Here is a 26,393-nt window from a genome sequence, read left to right as displayed (position 1 = left end):
TTCTGCAAAAATCATGAGTTAAGCACACTTTCACAAAGATAGGCTACTTAAAATACAGTTGAGACAATTAAAAAAAAATTCTCTCATGTGTGCAGAAGAAAGAGCCAGTAAACAAAACAAAAAGAAATAAGAACAAAAACCCAAGTTCTAGATAGCATATTCCTCCCTGCTCTTCTCCAGGCTCTTGCCCTGGAACAACTGTGGGACTGGGGGCTGCAGAGTACAGGGCCGTTACACTGCCAAGGACACACATCTCAGTGGGGAGGTAGCGCGGGAGGATCTGAGAAGTTCAAGGTCATCCACTGCTCCACAGTGAGATCCAGGACATTTGGCGTCTGTGAGACTCTAACACAACAAAAAAACCAAAAGCCAAAAAAAAAAAAAAAAAAAAAAAAACAAAACCAGAACACCCATGTGACTTGCAGAGGAATTCCATGTTCCAGGCAGGGCAGCGAGCATAAGCGCTCGTCTGTGTCATGGAGGTCTCTGGAAATTGCAGATCCGGGACACTGGAGGTCGCTACTGTCAGTTCTTAGACCTCACCTAGGTCTAGAAATAGGTGTTCTCGTGGTCTGAGTTGTTCAGCTGCAGGTATTCCAAGGAGCCTTTTTTGTAGCTGGCTACCCGTGTGGGCCTCCGGCTCTTCACGCCTGAGGCCTCTCTCTTCTGTAAGGAGCTGACAATCATGTCTGAAAACTCTGCCTGTAGGCGCTGTTGGTTCTCCCTGGAAAGTGTGCGGGGAGAGAAAAAGTTGTCAGCAATCCATGCGGAATGTCCCTTAGCTTCAGACCTTACCCAGTGGGTGCCTGTTCCGTGCTACACACAGGAAATGCAGGGAGTACAAAATCACCATTGCCGTCCATGATTCCAGGGAACCGGCTCTCCTGCCCTGTGTCAGTGTAAGGTAGTGCAGACAGAAAATGGGTCTTGCTCTTTCAAAGTGAAACATGCTAGTATTGGAGAACACGGCAGAAGAGCCACTGAGACCCAGAACAGAAACGGGGGAGCCCAGAACTCTATCACATAGCCCTGGAAACGCGGTTACCCACATAACCATGAATGTGGGGGTTGTGTGGAGAGGGCTCACGATGGTAGTGGGTCTCCAAAGTTTAGAAGGATCTGGGCAGTTCTAGTTTGAAGCCAGGCTTCCCAGGTTGACTCGGCTTGCCTTCTGTCTGCTAGCCAATTGGTCTCTGAACGAGAGGGTCTCTCCTCCAGCCAAAGCCACCACAACAGCCACAGGGTGAGGGCAGGAGGCTTGCTAATGGACTGGACAACCTGAGTCTCCTTCAGAACTGAAACCTGCTGGCTAGACAGGAAATCTTCCTCTCACAGGGCTAATGCAGACTCCGTGGTAAGACCTAGCACTGTGACTTTAGGCGAGGCTGGTGCCTTCCTCTTTAGGGACACCAGTGGACAGAAGGAGGCAGGAGTGGAAATGCAGAAAGCCTCTCTGCTTCCAGTAATTTCTACCCTTTTTATTGCTGTTGTTGTTTATTGTGTATGGGTGCTTTGTCTGCTTGTGTATCTTGTACCATAGCTGTGCCTGCTGCCCAGGTGGCCGGAAGGGGGTATCTGGAACTAGAGATACTGATGGTTGTGAGCTGCCATGTGGGTGCTGAGACTCAAACCTGGGTCCTCTGGACTCAAGTCCTCGGAAACAACAGCTAGTGCGCTCAACCTCTTAGCCATCTCTCCAGTTCCCGTGCTCTGTTCTCATAAGGAGCAAACAGGTATGGCGTGAGCTTCCTGCTGCCTTCTTTTGTTCCGAGCAAGGCAGGAACACAACCCCAGCTTTCTGAGGCATCCTGAGCAGAATGTGACCAGCTTTCCACCAAGCGAAAGAGGCTTGCATCTTCATGATTTTTTTTCTTTTTTAAATATTTATTTATTATGTATACAATATTCTGTCTGTGTGTATGCCTGCTGGCCAGAAGAGGGCACCAGACCTCATTACAGATGGTTGTGAGCCACCATGTGGTTGCTGGGAATTGAACTCAGGACCTTTGGAAGAGCAGGCAATGCTCTTAACCTCTGAGCCATCTCTCCAGCCCCATCTTCATGATTTTTGTTTCTGTGTATTTCTCTGTGTGAATGTACGCCCTGTGTGGTGCCTGTGGAAGCCAGAAAGTATCCGACCCTTTGGAAGTGGAGTTGCAGTAACCGGATGCGGGTGTTGGGAAACACACTCATGTCCACTGGAAGAGCAGCAGGTAGTCTTAGATGCTGAACCAACTCTCCAGCTCCCAGATTTGTTTTATTTCTAATTATGGGTGGATGGAGGTGGGGTGGGGATCCAAAGGAGGGCATCAAATCCCCTGGGACTGGGGTTACAGAACCAAGGGGATGGGAACTGAACTCAGGTTCCCTGATCACTGAGCCACCTCTCAGGGGCTTCCCCCACCCTTTGCATCTGAGACAGTGTTAATGTAGATCAGCCTGGCCTCAAACCCACAGAGATCTACTGGCCTCTGTCTCCTGAGTGCTGGGACTAAAAGTATATGCCACCACACCTGGCAAATCAAGTTACTTTTAAGGAAGACAAACTGTTTGCAATATGACTGGGTGAGGCATGGTGGCATATGCCTAGAGAAAGCCAGCATTTGGGAGACTGAGACAGGAAGACTGAGAGGTGGAAGCCAGTCTGGGGTACATAGTGACCTTGTCTCAGTCTGAGTGTCCCTGTGTGTGTGTGTGTGTGTGTGTATGTGTGCATGTGTGCACACGTGTGCGCATGTGCATGTGTGTGTTCACATATCATATACTCTATTTCATCTATCGATCTATCATCTTGCAGCTACATCATTGGCACAACCGGAAATCAACCTTAGAAAGACAGAAGCAAAGGAAGGAGTCAGTGAAACAAAACGAAACCAAAGTCAGCTAAATAAGAACAGAATCTCTTCTAGGTCAAGAGAAGCCTCCTTCCCCTTTCCCAGGTGGAGCCTCCCTGGGACAATGGGACAGGCGTAGCCGGTGTGACTTCACTGAGAACACACTTCTGACTGACTCAGGAGGGAAGTAAACCTAGGGCTCCAGAGCAGCAGAGGTTGTGTGTCTTCTGGGTCACCAAGTCTCAGGAAGATACAGGCATTCTGGACACTCCAGTTCAGCAGCTGGAGAAGGAAACATTCTAGACTTTCTTGTGTCCCCAGGCACTTGTCAGGTTAAATACCTCTAAATAACATAGTGTGCGCCTGGGCTTCTCTCCCTCTTTTCGCCTGATCCAGGACTTCCAGCTCCTCCTCTTCCCCTGCTGGACGCTGTACTCCCAGCTCCTCCCTTACCCCCGCTGGAACCCGGACTCCCAGCTCCTCCCCTCCCCCTCCCCCACCTCCGCTGTACCCCGGACTCCCAGTTCCTCTCCCTCCCTGCTGAGCCCTGACTCCCAGTTCCTCTCCCTCCCTGCTACCCCTGAAGCTTACACAGTAGGTGGGGTTGGCAGATTGTACTCTTGGTCCTTCATCCCAGTCAGCCAGTACGTGGTCTCTGTCCCTCTTCCCTAGTGAGACAAAAGGAGGTCCCATGAAGGTGCTGGTTTCACCCGCTGCCCTACGATGATATGTTCCAAGAGGCACCCCCCCCCACATTGCCCATCAGGGCCTGTGTTTAAGCACATGGCACATCCCTAAAATTTAGAAAAAATAAAGAAGTCTCTCACCAAGCTGGTCTTTTTACTTTCCTTTTCCCTCCCTTTCTATTTTTGAAATTTTATTATGTATATTAAATAACTAATTACTTTATTTATTTGGAGGCAGGATCTTACACTATGGTCCAGGTAGGTCTGGCGCTCACCATGTATGCCAGGTTGTCTCAAACTCATAGCAGCTCTCCTGGTTCAGACATTGAGTACCACAATTTCAGATGCGAGCCCAGCCAGACAGGCTGTTTTCAAAATAGTTTCCTTTTTTCCAAGAAGATATTTCAGATTACAGTATAGCAACATTTTAAGACCCCTACCTTAAAAACAAAGACATTCAGGCCCAAGGAGATGGCTCGTTTAGAAATGTGAGGACCTGAGTTCAGATCTCCAGCACCCCAGTACAGAGTGGGGTGCAGCATATGTCTGTGGTGTAGGAGGGTCTTCTTTCTATGTGTTGCTTTCATTGGTCAAATAAATTCTCACTACAACACGTCTGTAACTCCCACTCTGGGGAGCAGGGACAGGTGGGCTCCTGGGGCTCACTGAGCAGCCAGTCTAGGAAAATCAGTGAGCTCCGGGTTTAGTGGGAGAGCCTGTCTCGGGGAGTAGGGTGAGGCTAGCAGGGCAGAAAGCACAGACAGTGCCTGTCATACTGGCAGGGGTTAAAAGGCACTTGCCACGAAAGCCTGACAGCCTGAGATTGGTCCCTGAGCATGCTCAGAGAGGGGGAGAGAGACAACACACTCCACAGAGATGTCCTCTGGTTACACAGACACACCATTAATAAAAAATAAAATTTAGAACTTAAATAAGGCTGAGAGCAACTGGAGATGGCACCCAGTTTTGACATCTGGTATCTACGCATCACACACAAGAACATATTCAACACACATGCAAAGTGAAGTTCAGAGAAAGGAAGAGGTGTGTTTTGATTCTGCCGTGCTAACAGGCACATCAGTTCCACTGTGTGTGTTTTCTTTGTTTTGATTCTGTGTGTGTGAAACAACACACAAGTGCTAGTCAGAGCCCAGCTATCTCCTTCCAGCATGCGGGACTGCTCTCCGGCAGACAGACTTGGCAGCAAGAACCGTCTCTCCAGCTCTGTGTGTCCTTTTAACCTTTTACAACAAAGTTTTGAGACAAAATTGTTGCCCCAGTTTCATTATCTTGGCGTGTAATTACAAAAACACGTGCCATAATAAGCACCTGGAAGTAACATTTGCTCACGGTGGGTGGGCGGGGCTAGGAAACAAATGGATACTTACATGAAATTCCATTTTTGCTAAGTTTTATATCTAAGGAGATCAGATGGGTCTAGATTAAGAGAGTATTCATAGCACTTTATTTTTTTACAAGACTATAAACAGCATTTTAGGGGAATGATTGTAGACTAGTAAATGCATTTGTAGAAGACTCAGAAACTGAGCGCGTTATTAGACAAGTTTTATGTAAAATGTGACATTTCCCAGTTTGCAACTGCAATTACATGGCACAGAATTTATGGATCCTAGTGACAAAAACAGTGTCTGGTCAGTTGTCGGCTTCAGACCAACAGTGAAAAGATTCTGATCATTTTACAGGGCGTCTGAGGGGGACAATTGGTGGCATCACAGGGCAGCTGTGCCAATCATGGGAAGCAGGTAAAGTGCGTGTCATACTGACACGAGGACCAGGGTCTGAGTCCTCAAAACCCACACATAACTCCAACCTCAGAGGACAGACCGAGAAGCCCCAGGCCAGCCTGGCCATCTAGACGAGCCGTATTTAGTCAGCTTTAGATTTGAATGGGAGACTCTGCTTTGGAGAATGAGGGAGAGTCCCGATATCGACTTCAGGTCTTTACATTGCAAGTGTGCTCTCACACATGTACACGCATCCAACACACATACACAAGAAAGAAAAAGTGAGACAGAACATGGAGAACCTATAGCCTTGATCCACAAACAAGTACAGGTGCTTGTTCTGTTCATTCAGAGAGTCTCAGGAGGCCCAGCAAGGTGTCTGGACTCCTGCAGTTCAACAAGGACTCAGTAGCGAAGAGTACCCGCATCTTGGTAGCCAATGGTCCACAGCTTCACAATGGTAAAAGCAGCTATATCCAAAAGTGAGTAAAGTGGTTTTTTTTTGTTTTTTTTGTTTGTTTGTTTGTTTGTTTTTGATTTTCGAGACAGGGTTTCTCCGTAGCTTCTTGGTTCCTGTCCTGGAACTAGCTCTTGTAGACCAGGCTGGCCTCGAATTCACAGAGATCCGCCTGCCTCTGCCTCCCGAGAGCTGGGATTAAAGGCGTGCGCCACCACCGCCCAGCTCGAGCAAATGGGTTTTGACTTCAGTAAATCCTGACTGGTTTGAGCTCTCGGGTGGGGAGGAGCAACTAGGGACAGATGTGAATACAGGTGGAGGAAATGGTGGCAGTGTTTTGATGCTGTCATTGGTTTTTTTATTATTTAATTATTTTTAGATTTATTTATTTTCCTTTATGTATATGAGTGTTTATGCCTGCTTGTATGTATGCATAGTGTGTACTTGTGGAGACCCAGAGAGGGCACCAGATCTCTTAGAACTGGAGTTACAGATGCTGGGAATTGAACCTGGGTCCTCTGCAAGAGCAGCCAGTGCTCTTAACCTCTGAGCCACCTCTCCAGCCTGGGAGCAATGCTTTATAGCATGCTGGTCCCAGCACAGTGTATCTAAAGGGCTTGTGGGAGCACAGAGCAGTCTGGATTCACAGCTTGGATGGACTCTCTTTCTCTAGTGATGATGGCTGGAGGTCCCTGCAGGGAAGAGGGGAAGGGCTCTTCACCTTTGTCTTTTCTAACTTTCTTGGTGGAGGGTCACACATGTCCCGCATGTGCCTCAGTGCTTGCGGCTCACATGCGGCCCGCATGTGCCTTAGTGCTTGCGGGTCTCATGTGGCTTGCGTGTGTCTGAGTGCTTGCGGCTCACATGTGGCCCGCGTATGTCTGCATGTTTGCTTGCAAGCATCTGCCATCTCCTTACCTTTAAGTACGTTTCTCCCCTCACTTCGTACAGGAACTGGCAGTCTGTTCTCTTCAGGATGGCTATCGTGGAGCTGCTCATGTGGATCCGCAAGGCTGGAAACACAAACCAGACCAATGAATCCCCCCTGTGTTGACGTTTGTTGTGGCCACGTTGGTTTCTCCCCGACTCTCAGTGTCAACAACACTCTGAGCACCTCCTCCATCGTGGAGAACCACACACGGCTGTTTTAGTGAATGGGCCTTTAAAAACAGCGTCAGTGAGAAGAGAAAATACTACCCACATAGGTAGAAGGGTCTGGCATTGTGTTTTTAGGGTTCTGGATGCTGTCACTCCTAACAGCTAAGGTGCTGCAAACAAGGTGAAGATTTGGGTTCTGGGTTTTTTCAGACTTTCCTCTTCAACAGCACTATTATCTTCTGACAAACAAGTGAGGAGGGAGTCCCAGCTAAAGGCCCATTGATAGATCTCAACAGCCACACCACAGCCATGAAAGTGGCCAGAATAGCGGACACCCTCCGTGGATCAGAGGACCACCAAGTGCTTAACGCTGCATCATCTGAGTCCTGTCCAGAAACCCTCCTAACAAGGGAAGCATGTCATCCTCTGTATTCCTCTTCCTGAGGCCTTGAGAGACAGAGTAACTCCCCCGACATATGCAGATGATGGTTTGTATTTTAGTCTGAGTCTGTTTGACTCTCACCTCGTTCTTTTCTTGATGATTTGATTTTGTGGTACACGCTAAGAACACATTGCCAGTTTAAATACCAAATCCTCTCCTGGGTCCTGCTTTCGTCAGCTTTTAGACATCACCAGCCACTGCTTTTCTTCCCTCTACTATACATTTTTTTGCTCTTATCACTATTATTAATATTGATAGAGCATCTATTGCATGTTTATCACTATCATTAATACTGGTTGAGTGTCTACTACATGCCATGCAGGGTTCCTCAATTCTGCCAGACACACGCCTTAGAAAAATGTCAAGGGCTGATCCAATCTGAAGAGGAGCTTGAAACCTTGTGTACTAACAAATTCCTAGAACAAATCAGTTGCTAGAGAAATCAAATATATAGGAAAGGTGAAGCCAAGTCAGGGTGTGTCTGGTCCATGTCTTTCCTATTGGTGAAGCTGAGCCAGGGTGTGTCTGATTCATGTCTTTCCCATTGGAGACCACATGGTTTACACAGTTCTATGCTAAAGTTCATGACTAGTCCAGCTAGAACATGCCTGAATTCATTTCACGTGGTCCAAAAATACAAAAACAGTCTAAAGCTGAAGGAAAAAAAAGGCCAAAATAATCAGGGTAAATACAGCAAAATCAAGCATGGCGAGCCTGCTAACACAGGCTCAATCAAGTCTAGCCCATATGAGGGTCCATCTACCTTTCGCTGACACTTTGCACCTCACCATGATGTAATGAATTCTACAAGTGCATCTGCTAGAAGAGAGAATCTCTGTTCTCTATGGAAAGCAGCAACCCCCCTTCTTACGGAGGCCGGTGGATTCCATCCTAGAGGCGGTGTTGACCGTATCTCCAAATAGGCAATAACGAGGCATCTTTATCCCCACAACACCGGCAGCACAGGGGCCTAGAGCGAAGGACAAAGAGGAGCATCATTGCACTTTGAAGAACGGAGCTGGGATGGGTGAGCCTGTCTCACAGTCAGGTTGTGAGGCTGAATACTTCAGTGCATGGAGACACGGCTGAACACACGTGATTCTTCTAATGAATGAATGCGTCCTCTCAGGTTTGGCTTATAGCAAAGAACACTCATATTTTCACTGAACACAATAGCATCAGAGGTTCAGGTCACAAAAATACCAACATTTAAAAATCAAGGGCTCTCAAGAAGGGCTCAGACGACCCCACAGCTTGCCTGCTGTCCTGAGGCACGCAGCCCTGAACTCCGGATTGCTAGAAGGAACCGCAGAGCCGAAGACACAGTTACCCATGTTTGTGCCTATTTCTAGGACTGGTGGCATGTCATGGAAAGCTCAGAAGACAAGGACTTGGCAGAGTCTTCTGTAAGCATCCTAGGCCACACAAATGAGGCTAGATTAAGTCTGTGGCACAAGGATGTTCTCACATGCAGAACAAGAACCAAGAAAAGAGTTGCATTATAGCATCATGGGTGGGTGCTGGGGGCTTCCATCCCTGAAGCATACACAGCCACTGTCTTGGTCAGAGCGGCTGTTGATGTTCCTTTAAGGAAGGATCCTTAGACTCTTATCTGAGATTCAGCCCCTCCCTCTCTCCATCCCTCTCTCTCCACCCCTCCCTCCCTTGCTCCCTCCCTCCCATGTCTTTCTCCCAGCTGTGGTTCTGCCCTAGTTGCATGTGATCCTGGGAGATGCTATAGTATTTATGTATGAGGAGGGAGACATACTGAAGCAGGGACACCATCCATGCAACAGTAGGAAGCCATCATCCTGGGGACTTTTGAGTGATGTGGTTATTTGAGGTCACCCAAACTCTTGTAATAAAACCCAATGAATGACTTCCTGGCCCACCAAGCTCTCTCTGGTAGCTGCCCTAAGTAGATGTTCATGTCTCCCCAAGAAAAGTTAATGTGACCGTTGGGAAGAAGGGTCATCGCATCAGGGTTTGCAGGGACGACTAGATGCAGAGTTAAACATCAACACATGAACTGAAGACTGGCTTTCCAGCTAGGACAGTGGTTCTCAACCTTACTAATGCTGAGACCTTTTAATACAGTTCCTCATGTCGTGGTGACCCCAAACCATAACATTATTTTTGTTACTTTTTCATAACTATAATTCTGCTACTGTATGAATCATACTGTGAATATTTGATATGCAGGATGTCCTATCCACTGGGCCTATGTACCACATGTTCTTTTTCCATCCCTCTGTTGTTGGACACCTAGGCTGGATATGAGTTACCCTCAGCTATGTGTTTCTATAAGACTGACTACTTATCTTCTCGAGTCTCTATATTCAAGGCTGTAAACTAAACTGGAGGCCTGAGGCTGCTCCCTGCCTTGAGTCTCTCACCTCTGCTCCCTCTCCCTCACCTCATTTTTTCAGACAGCCTCCCAGCTTGAAACCTTCCTGACTTGGCCTTGTGGGGCGAGGATTCAGAGCAGGCGCCGCCCCACCAACCTCACTTCTGTTTTCTGTCTGTAGATGCTCCCTGTCCATATTGCCTGCTGAAGCACTTTGGATCTGAAGGACACAGTCTGTGGATTGTTCTTTCTTAAGTAAACTCATTAGTTTGGTCTGGAGTTCAGGGATATCACTGTGTGTTTTCTGTGGCGTAGGTATAAATGCTGGAGGAATCTGCCCAGCTGTTTTCCTCTGAACTGAATATTTTTAAGATAGTATTTTTCCTTTTCTAAAAAGGATTTTACTTTTCATTCCGTGCACGCGCACACTTCGTGTGGGGAGGTGCCCATGAACGCAGGCGCTGGAGGGGACCGGAAGAGGGTCTCAGATCTCCAGGTTGTGAGCCGCCCAGCATGGCTGCTGGGAGCTAAACTCAGGTGCTTGCCAAGTGTAGTGTACTTTTCTCACCATTAAGGCAGTGCTTCAGCCCCAGGATCGCACTTTTCTAACGGGAGATGAACAGGAGTCGGGACTGTGGGCCGGAAGGCGATAAGTGAGACAGTAGATGTGACGACTTCACTGGAAGTTCAGAATGTCTGCGACGACCGTGCTATCCGTGGTGTTGTTTCAAGTGTTCTCAAAGAACTGGGTCTAACTGTGCCAGGATGTGTAATGAACCCCACATTTGGCACATAGAGTTTAATGAGTCTTTGATGAAAAGCAAATCACGTCAAGATGCTCTCGTGTGCTCTGCTGTGAGTAACTCCCACTTGCTAGGACGCCCAGCTCCTTACCAGAGTGAACTCCAATGCGAATCCATACTGGGAGGCCAGGGAGATGCTCCAACTCAAAGGTCCCTATGAAGCTGAGGATGTCCAGGGCCATCTTGGAAATGTCTACCGCATGTCGGTTGCCGTTTCTCATAGGCAAACCGCTGGCCACCACATAGGCATCGCCGATGGTTTCTACCTGTGGGAACATGCTCTCATCAGTGGCTCTGCCCCGTGGGAAGATGCCAGAATTGAACGGAAGTCTGCCCTGACTGCACACACAAATCGGGGGCTGGGAGCTCGGTATGGGCACAGTTCTGTGCACCTCGTTCAGGGCCAGTTCTATGCCAGTTTCTCCAGGTAAGTTTTTCTAGTAGTCAGTTAACTGGATGACGAGACAGCCATAGAGGACTTTAACCATGTCACATTGTCTCATAATTATACAGATTGTGCAGATGGAGTGACAATTCTGCAAATGTTCAGATGATCTGGTTGCGGGGCTGGAGACCTGGCTCAGTGGTTGAGACTGCCTGCTGCACTCGCAAAAGACCAAGGTGCAGCTCCCAGCCCCACAGTGGCTCATACCTGCTTATAACCTCAGTTCCAGGGGATCAGATGCCCTATTCTGTCCCCTGTGGGCACCTACATGTAAGTCAGTCAGATTCTTTAATTATTTACTTTTAATTTCAATTGTTAAGTGTATGGGTATGTGAGTGCCCCTTCTCTGTACCAATTAAATAATCCAGCTGGCCCTATATAATTTTAGTAATATACTAAGTGACTGGAAAAGTCATCTTTACTGGTTATCATTTTCTACATAGTTTTTTTTTTTCCCAACAGTAATTGTAGGTTCCTTTGGGAATCAAGCATTTTTGCAGTCTTGTGCTCTGCTTATCCTAACTCCACTGTCTCCACTTGGTTTGCGGTCAGCTTAAATGCTACCCATGGTTTTGGAGGTGACCTGAAACTCTGTCACTCCCTCTACATTTGTCGCCCGAATTCATTTTTGCTGTAATTTGGTCCTCTGTGCTGCTCCCTAAAGGTGGGGCTCATTTGGACATTTGACCTCTTTCTATCCTTCCACACCTCTTTCTTTCAGCTTGGATTCAGCCACCACTTCATCAAGTGTTAGAGGTTTATCTATTTTGGTTGCATGTTTGCATGTGCCTCTGTGTAGGCTTCTGCATGCATATAAAGGCAGGTGCCTGGGGGATGACAGAGGAGGGTGACCTATTCCTTGGAGCTGGAGTTATGGGCAGTTCTGAGCCCCCTGAATTGAGAGCTGGGAACTGAACTCAGGACCTCTGGAAAAACAGGAAGCGTTCTTATCAGCTTCTTGTTATCTGTTGGATGAGGGGCGACAGGAAGCAGGAGCAAGGGTGTCAGGCTCTGTGGCCTTGGGCTGCCCAGCTGTCTCAGCCTGAGGGCCAATCCGTTACCTTATAGACATCATGGTGATCCACAATCTGGTCGAAACTCTTGTAGATGTCATTAAGCATGTCCACCACCTCCATGGGGGTGCTGTACTTGCAGATAGTTGTGAAACCGACAATGTCACTGAAATAGATCGTGACTTCTTCATACAGCTCTGGTTCCACGATGCCTTTCTCCTTCAGGGATTTTACCACTGGCCTGGATGAGGGAGGACCGAAAACCATGTGTAACCTCTGTAGAGTTTCCTTGCCTTAACATAAACAATTTCAATTGTTGCAACTGTCACCAGGATTCAGAAACTTGAGCTTTCTAATGAATTCCAGCGAGTGCCCAGGAAGCAAAAGGAAGAGATTGCATACACGCGTCTGTATGTATGTATTTAAACTTAGATGAATAAAAATATTTTCAACATTAACTTAGATTATCAATAATACACATAAACACACAGCCCTAACACCTGTCTAACTCTAATACCTATACGTGTCTCCATTGACAACCAACTTCAAAGAAGCACAACGCCATTTTCAGAAGCCTAGATGAGGAGTGCATCACTGACGTAAGAAATTGACCCCAAGGCTATGCGCGCTACCTCTGTCCTCAAAGCCAACACTTCCGCTCCTCTTACACGCTTCATGGTATTGTTTAATATCGTGCCAAATGAATAGTGCAGTCATCATTCATTTTGATATATTTAAATTGGAATTTGTTGGATATTTTGAACTAGATATGAGTCATTTGAAAAGTAAAGTCAACCACACTGTGTATAAGTTGCAACTTCTACAAAGGATGCCAAAGGAAACCACATAGAAAGCATCACTGGGGGCTGGAATGATGCCACAGCAGTTAAGAACACTGGCTGGTCTTCCAGAGGACCGGGGTTCAATTCCTAGCACCCACATGGCGGTTCATAGCTGTCTGTAACTCCAGTTCCAGGGTCCCTGACACCCTCATGCAGGCGAAACAGCAATGCACATAAATTTAAAAAACAAAAACAAAAGAGATGGAGAACACGGAAGAGATGGAAGGTGCAGCTTCTCAGAGCAAACAATACAACAGAAGCATCCAAATGGGCTGGGACTTCTTTAGGGGCCAAGATGCCTTTCCCTTGGAGGAGGAGGCATGGGAGCTGACTGGAGTTGGGCACACTCTGCTGCCATTGGGGTCATTCTGAGGGGAGTCTGAGTGGTAAATAGAACCTTAGAGTCAGAAGCTAGAAGCTGGGGAATGCTGCAGCCGACCATGAGAACAAATCCCTCATTTTACCTTATTTTGTACAAGTGTTTGCTTGTATGTATGCATATACTACATGTGTACCTGGTACCCGCAGAGGCCAAAGGCAGGCACAAGATCCCTTGGGACTGGAGTTGGAGATGGTTGTGAGCCACCAAGTGAGTGCTGGGAACTCAGGTCTTTTGCAAGAGCAGTAAAAGCTCCTAACCACTGAACCGTCCTTAATTCCTCCATTTTTATATAGATAAGATAATGAAGGGCTGAAAAGGAAGTGGGAATTTCTGGAGATCCCATTGGACAGAACTGTTACTAGGACCAAGCACCACCAATCCCTGGATGTTCAGGGAGATGGAGAAGATTTGAAAGTGAGAGAGTAACAATTGCAGAATGCCTGTGGATCTTCCAGGAAACCCATGCCTATCGCCCGGTAACGAAAGTATTATTTTTGTCAACTAAGCATTACTTTCCAGGCAAGGGATTCTGCATAACACAACGAGGTTATGGGACACGGTGACACCTACCCTCTTTGACATAGAGGTGGCGGTGGGGGAGGGGGCTCTAGTGTATTTTCGGAATGTTCTCCTAGCCTGTGTGTAAGAGCGGAAAGGCTCAGGGTTCCATTGGGCTTTTCCTAGTTTCAGGGACTGAGTGGGGCATGTGTGTAACCCCACCTCTCCGCCCAGACTAATGGAGAAGAAACTATTTATCTATTTGGAAAAAGTCATTAGATTGGGAGGCAGTGGATCTGGGAGGGGTTGAGAGAGGAGTAACCCAGACAAGCCACCATTATGGTGTGGTCCAGCATGGATGTCACAGGCAGGTGATGGTTTCCTTTCTGTGACACTGGCCTCAGTTTCCAGGACTTTACTGGAACTTCTTACACTGAAGTAACAGCTTGCCACACCTTAACGAGAAGAGACCATTATTTCTCGCTTGTACAGAGCCATGGGGCCAAACAATCATAGTATAATTCCCTGTTTATCTCAACATCCCTCAGGAACGTATTCAAATGCCAGTGCTCCGAAAACATGAAGCTATCTTGGGACTTCTGTCCCGGGTATGCCGCAGCTTCACAAAAACGAGGCCAAGGTTGGCTCCTGGATGCCTGGGTGGTGAGGCATCTGAGGAGTGTTGTCCATCTACTCTCCCACTGGCAGCTTCTACTTGTGACTCAGAGTTCCCTTGTGACGTAAAGAGGGAAAGCAAAGAAACTAACCCTTAAGGCCTGAAGGTCTCACGGTTCACACACTGCACAGGGAGACTTGAGTTTCTGCTTTTGAGACCAAGGACAGACAGACAGCGACTTGCCTAAAGGCTGTAAGCTTAACAACGTGTCAGAACTCACATCTCTCTGCTCAGTCCAGGATTCTCCCAAAACGCCTTGCTTTAGGAATTCAGGATGAAATCAGAAGTGGGGCTTGGCAAGGCATAAGCACCGTCAACCCCAATAGTCTGTTCATGGATCTACAAAAGGAAGCCATCCTATACAGTCCCAAGTAAATACACGGCCAGACCAAATCTAGAACAATCCCAGCAACAGTGAGAGGCGGGCACGCTGAAGGGTTCAGGTGGAAGCCCTGGAGCCTGGCTGTGGAATCAGGGAGGCCACGTCTGCAGGAGACTCGTCTTACCGTGGGAGCAGCATAAAGTTAAGGCGGTCAGCCCTGTCCCGCTCTGCCTTGTACAGCTGGGTTCTCTCCTCCACCAAGTGTTCCAGGTTTCGAGAATACAGCTGGAGACGTCGGATCAAGGTGTCCATGTAAGATTCATTCTTTTGGTCATGAAAAAGGCTGCAGGTGGTAACAGACAAAGAGCTCTTATGTATGTCACAGAAGGGACATGTCTCACAGTGTCGCGTGTATTAAAGATAATGCTTACACTGTATGAAGGCATGGGGACGGGAGGTTCTAAGATGCCACGTCATTGACAGGTTCCTACTTCTGCTCTCAGGAGGAGATGGTTCTCTCTCTCTTTTTATTTTATTTATTTGTATTTTATGTATGAGTGCTGTGTATGAACACCTGCATGCCAGAAGAGGGCATCAGATCCTATTACAGATGGTTGTGAGCCACCATGGGAATGCTGGGAATTGAACTCAGGACCTCTGGAAGAGCAGCCAGTGCTCTTAACCGTTGAGCCATCTCTCCAGCCCCGAGATGGCTCTCTTTGTGTGAATGTGTGTGTGTGTGTGTGCGTGTGTGTCTGTCTGTCTCTCTGTCTCTCTCTGTGTGTTTGTCTCTCTCTGTGTCTATCTTTGTCTCTCTCTGTGTCTGTCTCTGTCCCCCCCACACCGTGTGTGTGTGTGTGTGTGTGAGAGAGAGAGAGAGAGAGAGGAGAGAGAGAGAGAGAGAGAGAGAGAGAGAGAGAGAGAGAGAGAGAGAGAGCAAGTGCCATGACAGGGTTTAGAGGTCAGAGGACAACTTGGTTGTTCTGGGGATTGAACTCACTGCAGTCTTGTGTGACAAAAGCCTCCTGTTAAGCCATCTCTAAAGGTCCCAAGAGACATTTTTAAACAGGCTCCCAAGGGATTCTTAGTTGACTCCACTGGTAGAGACTAGTTGAGCAGAATAGAATCAGGAGCAGGTAGAAGGAATAATGATAGATTGTTTTATTTCCTTTGAATGGATTCAATTAAAAGTTTTCACGTCTTGACTGTGAATCTTTATCACCTGGGGAGCCATTAAAACTTCCAATGCCAGGTTACATCCGAGACCAGTTGCATCAAATGCTCTAGGGTAGAAGTCAGGTGTCAGGTTTTCCTAAAGTTCCTCAGGGAATTTCAGATGGGCAGCCATGTTTGAGAACCACAGTCAAGGCTGAAGACTGGGGGCCCCTGTGTCTCCCTGAGGGTTCATGTCATTGATACTGCACAGCCCCCTCTGACCTCGGTGACAGGTCAGGGAAGGAGTGCAAAGGGAGGGATTTAATCTGTTGTTCTTTCCTGCTACAAACTGAGCCATTCTGCCAATGAGACCATGATCTCAATTAGCTTCAGCTTCCATCCCAGCCTTGAATTTCTACCTCCCCAGGTATTTGAATCTTTGGATGTAATGATACCTCTAGAAAGTCAGAAATGGAAGGAATGATAGAAACCGTCCAGCTCACTTGAATTTTATGAACAAGGAAGTTGGTAGCCTGTGAGGGGAGGTGTTTTACCCTCTGTCCCTCAGCAAGCCATTATGGTGTCCTACCATGGAAACTTGGTTTCCTAGCTCTCGTCTGCACTGAGCTAACTGAAAGCACATAACACCCAGAATTCGGTATCACTGGATAATGGGGTACACCCCCACCTTGACCTTGAATGCTGTTCTGATTCAGAAATGCAAATCTAAAGTGTCTGGGCCAAAGCTGGTGATTTTGGAGCCTTTCAAACTTGCTGACCTCAGGGGCTGGAGAGATGGCTCAGTAAGATCGTGCTGGTTTTCCAGAGGACCCGAGTTCATCTCCCAGCACCCCAGCAACCTGGCTCCTTTATTTTACTTGGGCACCTGCACACATGTGCACAAACCCACACATCACACAAATAATTAAAAATGAACAGTAGATCTTAAAAATATTAAGAAGAATTACCCATTTGGGCCTGGAGAGTTTGGTAGGTGACTAAGAACACTGGGTGCTCGTCTTGAGGGCCTGGTTGATTCCCAGCACCCTCACGGCAGCTCACAACTGTCTGTAACTTCAATCCCAGGGTCAGAAGCCTTTTCTGGCCTCTGTGAGCACTGCATGCACATGACACACAGACATCTATGCAAGCAAAACACCCATAAATATAAAATAAGTAAACTTTGAAGAAGAACTTTCCAGGAGCTTTACAGAATCTTGGGACCCAAGTTAGACTTACAGAAGGGTCTGGAAATTATATGTTTCATTAATTTTTTTTCATACAATACATTTTGACTCTGTTTCCCCTCCCTTAACTTTTCCCAGGTCCTCCCCACTTGCCCATGCACCCCAACTTTTATGTTCTCTTGGAAATTTTATTTTCTTTAAGATTTATTTTTAACTTAGGTTTGTGTGTGTTGTGGAGGAACTGTACCCTGAACACAGTTGCCCAGGAAAGCCAGAAGCATCATATCCCTTGGAGGGGGAGTTAAATGCATTGTAAGCCTCGTGATATGGGTTATCTGAACCAAACTTGAACAGTACATGTCTTCTTCTTCTTCTTCTTCTTCTTCTTCTTCTTCTTCTTCTTCTTCTTCTTCTTCTTCTTCTTCTTCTTCTTCTTCTTCTTCTTCTTCTCCTCCTCCTCCTCCTCCTCCTCCTCCTCCTCCTCCTCTTCTCCTCCTCCTCCTCCTCCTCTTCTTCCTCCTTTTCTTCCTCCTTCTTCCTTCTTCTTCTTCTTCTTCTTCTTCTTCTTCTTCTTCTTCTTCTTCTTCTTCTTCTTCTTCTTCTTCTTCTTCTTCTTCTTCCCTTTTTCTTGGTCTTTCGAGACAGGGTTTCTCTGTGTAGCTTTGGAGCCTGTTCTAGAACTAGCTCTGTAGACCAGGCTGGCCTCGAATGAGATCCACCTGCCTGTGCCTCCCAAGTGCTGAGATTAAAGGTATGTGCCACCACTGCCTGGCTACAGTACATGCTCTTAACTACTTAACCATCTTTCTAGCCTCTGGAAACTTTTTTTTAATAAAAATATGATTGATTATTTATTTTGTCCCTGAGCATTTAACTTTATAAGCGAGTATGTCCCTGAGAAGTGGCCTTTTTATCTCTGCATCATTTGAATTTTATGTGACAGGTGTTGGTTACAGACTGAGAATTTTATAGACCTAAGCATTTTCATTCCCTGGGGTGGCTAAATATCAGCTATCTATCATTAAGGAATCCAAAATTGAGGAAGAAAATTAAAAAATGTCAGCAATACCCAAATATCTTGGCTAGTGTGCTCTCGATTTTCTTGAAATCTGGCCTCTTTTCGGGATCCTCCTCCCAGCAGTTTTTGACGAGTAGATAGACCTGCAAAGAAGAAGAAGGTGGCTTAGCTCCGTCGGGGTGCTAAACTCTAGGACCGAGTCTCACCGTGTTCTCCTCCGTGATCAAGGCAGGGGGCATCTCACAAGGATCTGCCGTGATGGCAAGGACCCATCTGAGGTTCTCCCCTTTTCATGATGTGGACCCTGCCATCTACACCACCACCCCCAGCCAGCCTCTCGGGGGCAATTCATTGAAACGTGGTGACCGTTTGGGTAAGGCTAGGTTTATGAGAGGGATTAAATGTTTTATGAGAACATGTGGTGTTTAAGGAGGGTAAAAAAACAATGAGGTTATAAATGGTTTACTCTGCAATTTCCCATTTAGTAATTTTGGACCTCAGTGGTTGCTGGTAACTGAAACCACAGGGGGGTAAAGCTACCAACAAAGGAGACTATTTGACTTTCTCAAATGCGATTAATGGAGAAATCTTGAGAGAGGGCAGTTGTACTAGGTTCCCCATGTGGGTCCAAATGGAGTCACTCGTGTTCTGATTGGCAGAAGAGACGAGAAAAAGCAAAACAGGAGAGGCAAGAGGATGTGACTGGGGGCTACAGGCCAGGAAAGCCCCCGAGAGCTTGTGAAGGAGGCATGGGCCACCTCCAAGGAACCTGGAGACCGTGTAGCGTTTCTCTACATGAATACATTTTTGCAGTTTCGCCCACAGACTCTGTGGTAGACCGTTACAGCAGACAGATCGCTGAAGACCCGGAACACCGACTTACCTCCAGCTCCTTCTCATCCACAGTTTCCAGGAAGAGATCAGGACGGAACGGTTTTATCCCATCTGAGTTTTCCACCCTGAAAATCTTCTCTGATTGGGATGAGAATATTTACATCACAAAAGGAACTCCAGCATGGACTGTTGGGCACCTCTGAATTGGCTCACCCCCGTGCTGGCTCTTTAGTCCAGTAAGAGTGTGACTGAGCAGAGTCAGGTGGGAGGAGTCTTCTCCCACTTCCTTACCCAGGAGCCACCCTTCAGATAGACAGCTAATGCTTGAACACCCGAACAGCTCAAATTCTTCCACTGCCTCCACGGGGCTCTCTCTGTCCCGTGTTCCCTCCCCTGCCTCCCAGATCCCGCAGTCACCTGACCTCCAGTCACGGGTTGGTGCATAGAAAATGCTCAGAAAGTGAAGACCAGATGAACGGAGCAAACTGCTTGCCCTCAGCGAGAATGGGACAGAAAGCTAAGCGGTGCTTCCGAAGAGAATGAAGTCTGGCTAGCAGGTGCTAGTCTAGCTAGTAGGCAGGTAACTTCCGTTCTGTGATCAGGAGGAGAGCCGGAAAGTGCAGGAAGAATGTGTATGTTGTTGTTTGTTTGTTTGTTTTTGTTTTGGCTTTTTTGAGACAGGGTCTCATGCAGGCCGGGCTGACTTTAAAGTAATCAGGAACTCCTGATTCTCCTGCCTCCAAGTGGTGGTTAGAAAAAATAGGGCCCCCAAAAGGAGCAGCACTCTTAGGAGGTGTGGCCTTGATGAAGGAAGTGTATCACTGTGGGGACAGGCTTTGTAATCTCTCTGGCTGTTTCCCTCAGTGTGACTGTCAGTCAACTTCCTGTTGCCTGCACGATGTAGGACTCTCAGCTACCGTCTGCCTGCATGCTGCCATGCTCCCCGTCTTGATGACAGTGGACTGAACCTCTGAAGCTGTAAGCAAGCCACCCCAACTGAGCTGCCATGGTCATGGTGTCTCTTCACAGCAATAGAAACCCCTAACTAAGACACTCCACCCCGGAGTGTTGGGATCACAGGTGTGGGCAGCTAGAAAGAGAAGGAAAATCCTTTAGCGCCCATACCTCATGTACATAATAATGGCACTTGGCCTAGCGCTCTAATCCTGAGCCTTTGCAATCCTAGAATGCACAACTCAGAGAAAGAGTCATTCCTTGAGCAGATGAGAGGCCTAGGATATGGGACCAGAGATGGGGCCAGAGCGTCTAGAGTGCAGATCGCCTGGCTCCGTGCCAGGCTGTGGAAGAGGTCGGACTCACCATTCTGGTCCCGGCAGCTCAGCGTGTAGAAGGTTTCCTTGCGAAGGATGATCTCCTGGGCAATGATCCCGAAGCTGTAGACATCTCCTTTCTGAGAGATGTTGGCTTGGCGCAGGTGCTCCGGGGCAGTCCACAGGTCTGTGTGTGAGACGCCAACAGGACAAAGCTGAGGGAGGTGTTTTTACTTAGGCTGAAAGTTCAGGTAACAGACATTGGTAATCAGCAGATCCAGTTGGGAAAAGCTGAGGATGATGGGCTATGTCTCATCTCATTAAAGCTCTGTTTCTTTGATTTAGGAACCAACATGGCACCCAGCAGGTCTTTTATAAGGTCTCATTAGGGCATGGGAAGATGGCCCCGTGGGCAAAGCACTTGTGTGACAGTGACAACCTGAGTCTGGATACCCCAGAACCCATGTGAGTGGTGGGAGGATTTGGTGACTGCCTACTAAGCCAGCTCTCAGAATGTGGAGACCAATTCCCCAGGCCAAGCTGGTCAGTCAGAAAGGCCTGATGGACAAGCCTGAAGTTTAGATGTAAGACCACCTCAGTAAATAAAGTGGAGAGGGACAGAAAGCTCCTGTCTAGCCTCCAGCTTCTCTGGAGCTCACAAGTGAATGTGCACCCACACAAATGAAAATATTTAGTCTAATACCATGTTAAAAGTCACAGGATTGTGGAAATAGAGGCAGGATTATAATTTCTCTTCTATTTTGGAGGACAAAACCCAAAGGATTGTTACACAGAGTTGGAAATGAGACCTTTGATTTTGGAGCTAAAAAGTATGTCGGAATGAGTTCTAGATTTCTGAGGTCACTTCTCTGTGACTTGTGCTAAAGAACGGAGGGAGAAGGCTTGCATTCCTTCCTCACACAACTCACGTGTCTTCGTGGTCTTTTTCTGGGCCCTCCCCACAATACTGAAAATGACTATGAAAGTTAGGTAGAAATTTCAATAAAGAAAGTAAAAAATGCACAGACCTTTTTTTGGAGGTAGGATGGAATTGCACCCAAAATCTGTGATCTTCACCACCATCCGACTGTCCACCACACAGTTGGTGGACTTCAGACGCCCATGGACCTCAATCTTACTGGAGTGCAGATATGACATTCCCTGCAATGTTTCAGATGGTGAGAAAACAAAGAGCCATGGCAGGCTTTGGCTGAATGACCATTTGAAGGAAAGAAATGACATTTTGAATTCATTTCTCTGTACATGTTGCCATGCTATCCAAGTTTAAATTCGGTGCTGTGAACCTTGCTTTAAAGGGATTGTGAAAACCCTGGTGCTTGCTGGTATGCTGCAGCGTACAGCCCATAATAGTAACAAAAAGGATGGCACGTGCAAGCTCTAGTGGAGTAGCTGCCCGCTATACAAGACATAGGGCTTTGGGATTCTGCATGTGTGGGGGTGGGGACACGTGTGTGGGTGCGTGGGAAGGAAGGTCAGACGTCAGCTTCTGGTTGTGTTGTTACTCAGGTTCCATCTACCTTGTTATTTTTTCTTAAACTGTGTTTTCTTTTTGTTGCTGTGTGTTTGATGCATGTATGTGGGTGCATGCGTGCCACAGCATGCGTGAGGAGGCCAGAGAACAATGCCCAGGAGTTGGTTGTCTCTCCACTCTGAGTTTTGGGGGTTGTACTCATATCGTCAGGCTTGTGGGACAAGCGAGTCATCCCTGAAGCCTTCTGGAAAGCCCCAGCCTTGTGTTCTGAGGCAGTCTCTCACTGGGACCAGAGCTTCACAGTTAGGCCAGGCTGATTGGCCAGTGAGCCCGGGCCAATCTGCCTGTCTCCTCTTCCCCAGTTCTAGAATTACAGATGTGAGCGCCATAGCTGATAATTTTTACATGGGTTCTGAGATTGGGCTCAGTCCTCGTGTTTGAGCAGCAGGCGCTTTACCGACTGGGCCATCTCACCAGCCCTGCTTTTCCTGTTTCTGTGTCTTCACTTACTGTTCATTTGGACTGTGATCATGTACATGTCTCTAGCTCTCTGCTGCCTTGATCTAAAAGGACTGATAAGACAAGCTTACATTTAGGAAGGAAATGACAGAGCTGGATTACTTCCTAAAATCTAGCAGACTGGAAATTATTTCATATGGGTTTTATTTCTGACAAATTGACAAGAATGCGCGAGTGCACACATTATTTCTTCAAGTTCTATATACGCCATAGCTACCACTGTTGTCACTTACAGTGAACCGGCGTGAGCGACGCCCAGTACCTTGTTACACCGTCTCACTTTCATGAGTGCTTTTGCGTACACGCCTCTTACCTTAGCAATGTCATATAAGACAGAGATCTTAAACTCCCAGTCCATGAATGTGCCATCAGGGTAGGAAATCGTGTCATTTAGAACTTCCTGAGGAGGAGAGAAAAACACACACACGAGGAAGAAGATGAAACATTGTGGGAAAGGGCATGGAGAATTAGGAGTCCAGTAATTCAATCACGGGGCTGTTGAGTAAGGAACACACTGGGGTGCCATGGTTTTATCACCACACACCATCCCTGGTTGTTTGACAGAGCTACAGTCTGAGAAGTGTGTTAAACGACTTTACTGTGTGACTGTCATGGGTGTCCTCACTCAAACCTAGAGCCCAGAACCTTCAAAGTCCAGACCATGGGGCACAAAGACTCTATACCACGGACAAGCTTTTGTGTAAAATGGCTTTCTCTCCCACACTCTGACACAGATACACACACGCACGCACCCACTCGTGCACCCACGTGTGCACACGCACACACAGCCTCTTTCTCTCTGCCTCTCTCTGCACGATCTTGCTCCCAGGGTCATGAGGAACAAAACAACACAAGAATAAATCAAATACCATCAAAATGACTCGGGAATCTTCAACAAGAGAATTTCTACCAGTATGAGGTCAGCCTGGGCTATGTAGTGAGACCCTCTCTCAAGAAAGTAAAAAGAAAAGAGGAAGGAAGGAAGGAAGGAAGGAAGGAAGGAAGGAAGGAAGGAAGGAAGGAAGGAAGGAAGGAAGGGAGGAAGGAAGGAAGGAAGGAAGGGAAAGTTGAGATGAATTATGTAGCTGGCTAACAGCGTACTGCTCTAAAGTAAGGTTTTTTTTTTCAATAAATGGAAGTATGTTCTAAAATAATCAACACTATAGCATAGTAACCTAAGATAATGATAAAGCGTATGGTAGAGGAAATACATAAACCAGAAACATAGCCATTGGCTGTCATTATCAAACATGTACTACACTTAGGAGGTAGAGGCAGGAGGACCAGAATTTCAAGGACAACCTGGGCTATATAATTAGTTAGAGGTTAGCCTGGGCTATGTGAGACTGTCTCAGAACCTCCAAAGAAAGAAAGCTGGTGTTGGGTGAATTTCACCATCAGGTAGGGGGGAAAGGTGAGCAGACACTGCCTGGAGACTGGTCTTGGGGAGTCAGACTGAACAGTATCTGCCTTGCCTGCTCCATCTCACCAAGACTGGCTGGATGGATTTGTTTTCTATGTTTTTAAACACTTTGCTTTTGAGGCAGGGTCTCCCGAAGCACCCTGTGTATCTGGCACACACAGCCTGGAGGCAGAACTCCCTATGTTACCTTGAAGTTGTGATTCTCTTTGTCTGCCTCCTAAGAGCCATCAGCCTCCTGAGAGCTGGGATTACAGGCATGTGTGCCACCACACCCGGCTGGACCAGTGTTTTCAAGCAGGGAATTGCTGCTGGGAATTCCTTCGTTAGGCTTCTGTTTCTATTCTCAATGCTAATTATTTCAGGTTATTTAATTGCTCTGGGTTTTCTTTACGTCAGCTAAGATCTCTGTCCTTAGAGAGCTCCTGGCTTTCCTAGGAATTGGAGGAGGTAGGCCTCACACTAATCTGACATTAGGGTGGATCCTATGAAGATACAGGGCTTAGTTAAACCAGGAAGCCACTGTTTTCAGTATAACCTGGAGCAGAACAATTGCTTGTTTTAGGAAAAAGCCTGATTAGAGTCTTGCTTTAACTTGGGTGTGGCACCAATAATTTCTCAGGAGGTTCTAGAGTTGTTAGTTACAGATGCGACCGTGGCACAAGGAGGGAGCTGAGAGCAGCCTGAACTCTCTGGAACTCCTTCCTTTCTCTCCTGGGCCCAAACACTTGCCCAACCTAGCCTGTTCTCATCTGTCCGCATGCACCACTTGGCAGGATTCAGTTTCGAATACAAAACTAACGTATCTATTGGAGAGCCCAGGAATGTGAAAATTGTATGCTTGTAGCCTATATGCTTACTTCTGAGTGTAGGAGGACGGATAGCCACTTTAACCCTCTGCCCTGCGTTCTCCCAGGCAGGGGAAGGCAATTGAAATGAGCCCACGACTATGCAAACATTTTGAACTAACACTGTAATCAGAAGTCATCAATCCCAGATGCCCCTCAGATCTCAGAGGTGCCCAGAGAGTGCTAGCTCAAGTCTCGAGACACTGAGATGCCCTGAACGCAGTAAACCTCAATATGTACTGTGCCCTGTGTATCACCTTTGGCTATGAAAAGGAGCTTGTAGCCCTCTCTCGGGGCTACAGAGTCAAACAATTCTCTGCTGCCCTGACTAGTTAGAAGCCCCACACTCTACCCCCATCACCTGCAGTGCTTTTAAATAAAATGGCTTCTGGTTAATAGACTTTGGAGGTCTGTTCCCCACTATTTGTACAATTCCGGGACCCAACAGTATCTTTCATAAAGTGTGAGCAGAATTTGTAAGATTTCAAGAGGTAGAAAAGAAAATCACCGCCGGCTGCATCACCTGGCCTGGTCTCATTCTGGCATGCCCCGTCTTTAATTTTCTATATCCTTAAAGCACACACCCCTGCACTATAAAGTCAGATACGAAGGCTTATGTGCCTCTTCCTGAGCTGTTTTAATATTTCCAGCTCTAGAAGGCCAGGAAGACTTATTATCAGAAGTGTATGTCATTTTATCAGTATCAGTTCAAGTGATCAATTTCAGGTCCACTAACATGATCATATGGAGGATGAGGGGATGGTGGATTGGGTAAACCTCTTTCCTGCAATCCTAATGATGGGAGTTCAGATGCCGGGCCCTGCATGGATGTCAGGCAGCTACAGAGGCCTCTTGTAAGCCCTGTGTAGGGGAGGCTGAGACATCCTGGGGCAGGTAGCCTATTGAAATCCAGCAACTGATTCAAGTGAGAAACCCTGCCTTAATATATAAGGTGGGCATGAACAAGGAAGATGACCAATATTGACCTCTGACCTCCACTTGCACACACACACACACACTTGTATATACACACACACAACACACAATATACATGGCACGCACACATACACAACACACATATACGACACATGCATACAATACACACACACTTGTATACACACACACAGAACACACAATATACATGGCATGCACACACACACAAAAACAACACACACATACACAACACACACACCACAAGACACACACACCACACCATGCACACACCACATTCATACACCATATCGAAATATAGATAATACGGTTTTTCTATGATCTTTAGTATAATACATTATATTTTTACTACACACAAAATTAATTAAATTCTATCACTTGTGCTATCTAGGTGCTTTGGATACACCTAGCTTAATATTGCAGCACTTCATTGATATTTCCCTGTGTGTGTTCATAACCATAGTGAGGCTATAGTCAAATATACGGTCAGTCTTATGCTAGCCTTGTTAAGTGTCCAATGAGTCTGGAGGGAGTTAGCTTAGGTTCAGCTTTCAAACAGTATTTATACAGACAACGGGGATTAGGCATCAAAGTTTAAAGGAGTTGAGCTGACAGTCTTTGTGTGGGAATTGCAGTTTCGTCCTTTGTTGTGGTGTGATGACATGATAAAACATGAAATATGTTTGGTCTTCATGTCCCTCGTGCCTGGCACCCAGTTTCTAAACCCCGGGTCATTTCCTGACAGAGAAAATGGGGAAAGGCAAGAGAAAGAAGAGCTCTGTCGCCCTTTGTGATGAGACTCTTCTAACAGCACAGCGCGTGCAGACAGTTCTCCATGGACCTCCACAGTGTATGGGGGAGGTCGCCTGAGCTGGCCTCCTGAGCGCTGCCATTCCCTGCACACACACACACACACACAGACACACACACACAGACACACACACACACACACACACACACACACACACACGGCCTCCTGAGTGCCGCCATTCCCTGCATCTCCAGCCTCCTGAGCGCCGCCATTCCCTGGACCCCTAGCCCATCTGTGTGTTTGTTTATAAAATCAGGGCTGACAAGAAGGCTCAGTGGCTGAAGCTGCCACCAAGCT

General features: G+C 47.0%; 1 protein-coding gene across 1 annotated transcript in view; it reads right to left on the bottom strand.

Annotated features, from left to right (window-relative positions):
- Window positions 1-452: 452 nt before the first annotated feature.
- Window positions 453-26,393, bottom strand: part of Gucy2c (guanylate cyclase 2C) — a 75,537-nt gene continuing 49,596 nt past the window's right edge. The window contains exons 16-27 of the mRNA XM_057782159.1: window positions 22,380-22,466; window positions 21,084-21,216; window positions 20,105-20,242; window positions 18,834-18,922; window positions 18,002-18,093; window positions 14,775-14,933; window positions 11,919-12,111; window positions 10,504-10,678; window positions 8,134-8,232; window positions 6,641-6,735; window positions 3,426-3,502; window positions 453-724 (exon numbers count right to left, since the gene is read on the bottom strand). Of these exons, the coding sequence (XP_057638142.1) occupies window positions 550-724; window positions 3,426-3,502; window positions 6,641-6,735; window positions 8,134-8,232; window positions 10,504-10,678; window positions 11,919-12,111; window positions 14,775-14,933; window positions 18,002-18,093; window positions 18,834-18,922; window positions 20,105-20,242; window positions 21,084-21,216; window positions 22,380-22,466 (1,512 nt within the window). The 3' untranslated portion in view covers window positions 453-549. The remainder of the gene's footprint in view (window positions 725-3,425; window positions 3,503-6,640; window positions 6,736-8,133; window positions 8,233-10,503; window positions 10,679-11,918; window positions 12,112-14,774; window positions 14,934-18,001; window positions 18,094-18,833; window positions 18,923-20,104; window positions 20,243-21,083; window positions 21,217-22,379; window positions 22,467-26,393) is intronic.

The sequence above is a fragment of the Chionomys nivalis genome, chromosome 1 (assembly GCF_950005125.1).
Source record: "Chionomys nivalis chromosome 1, mChiNiv1.1, whole genome shotgun sequence".
Classification (NCBI taxonomy): domain Eukaryota; kingdom Metazoa; phylum Chordata; class Mammalia; order Rodentia; family Cricetidae; genus Chionomys; species Chionomys nivalis.
This window is presented reverse-complemented; position numbering and strand designations above follow the sequence as displayed.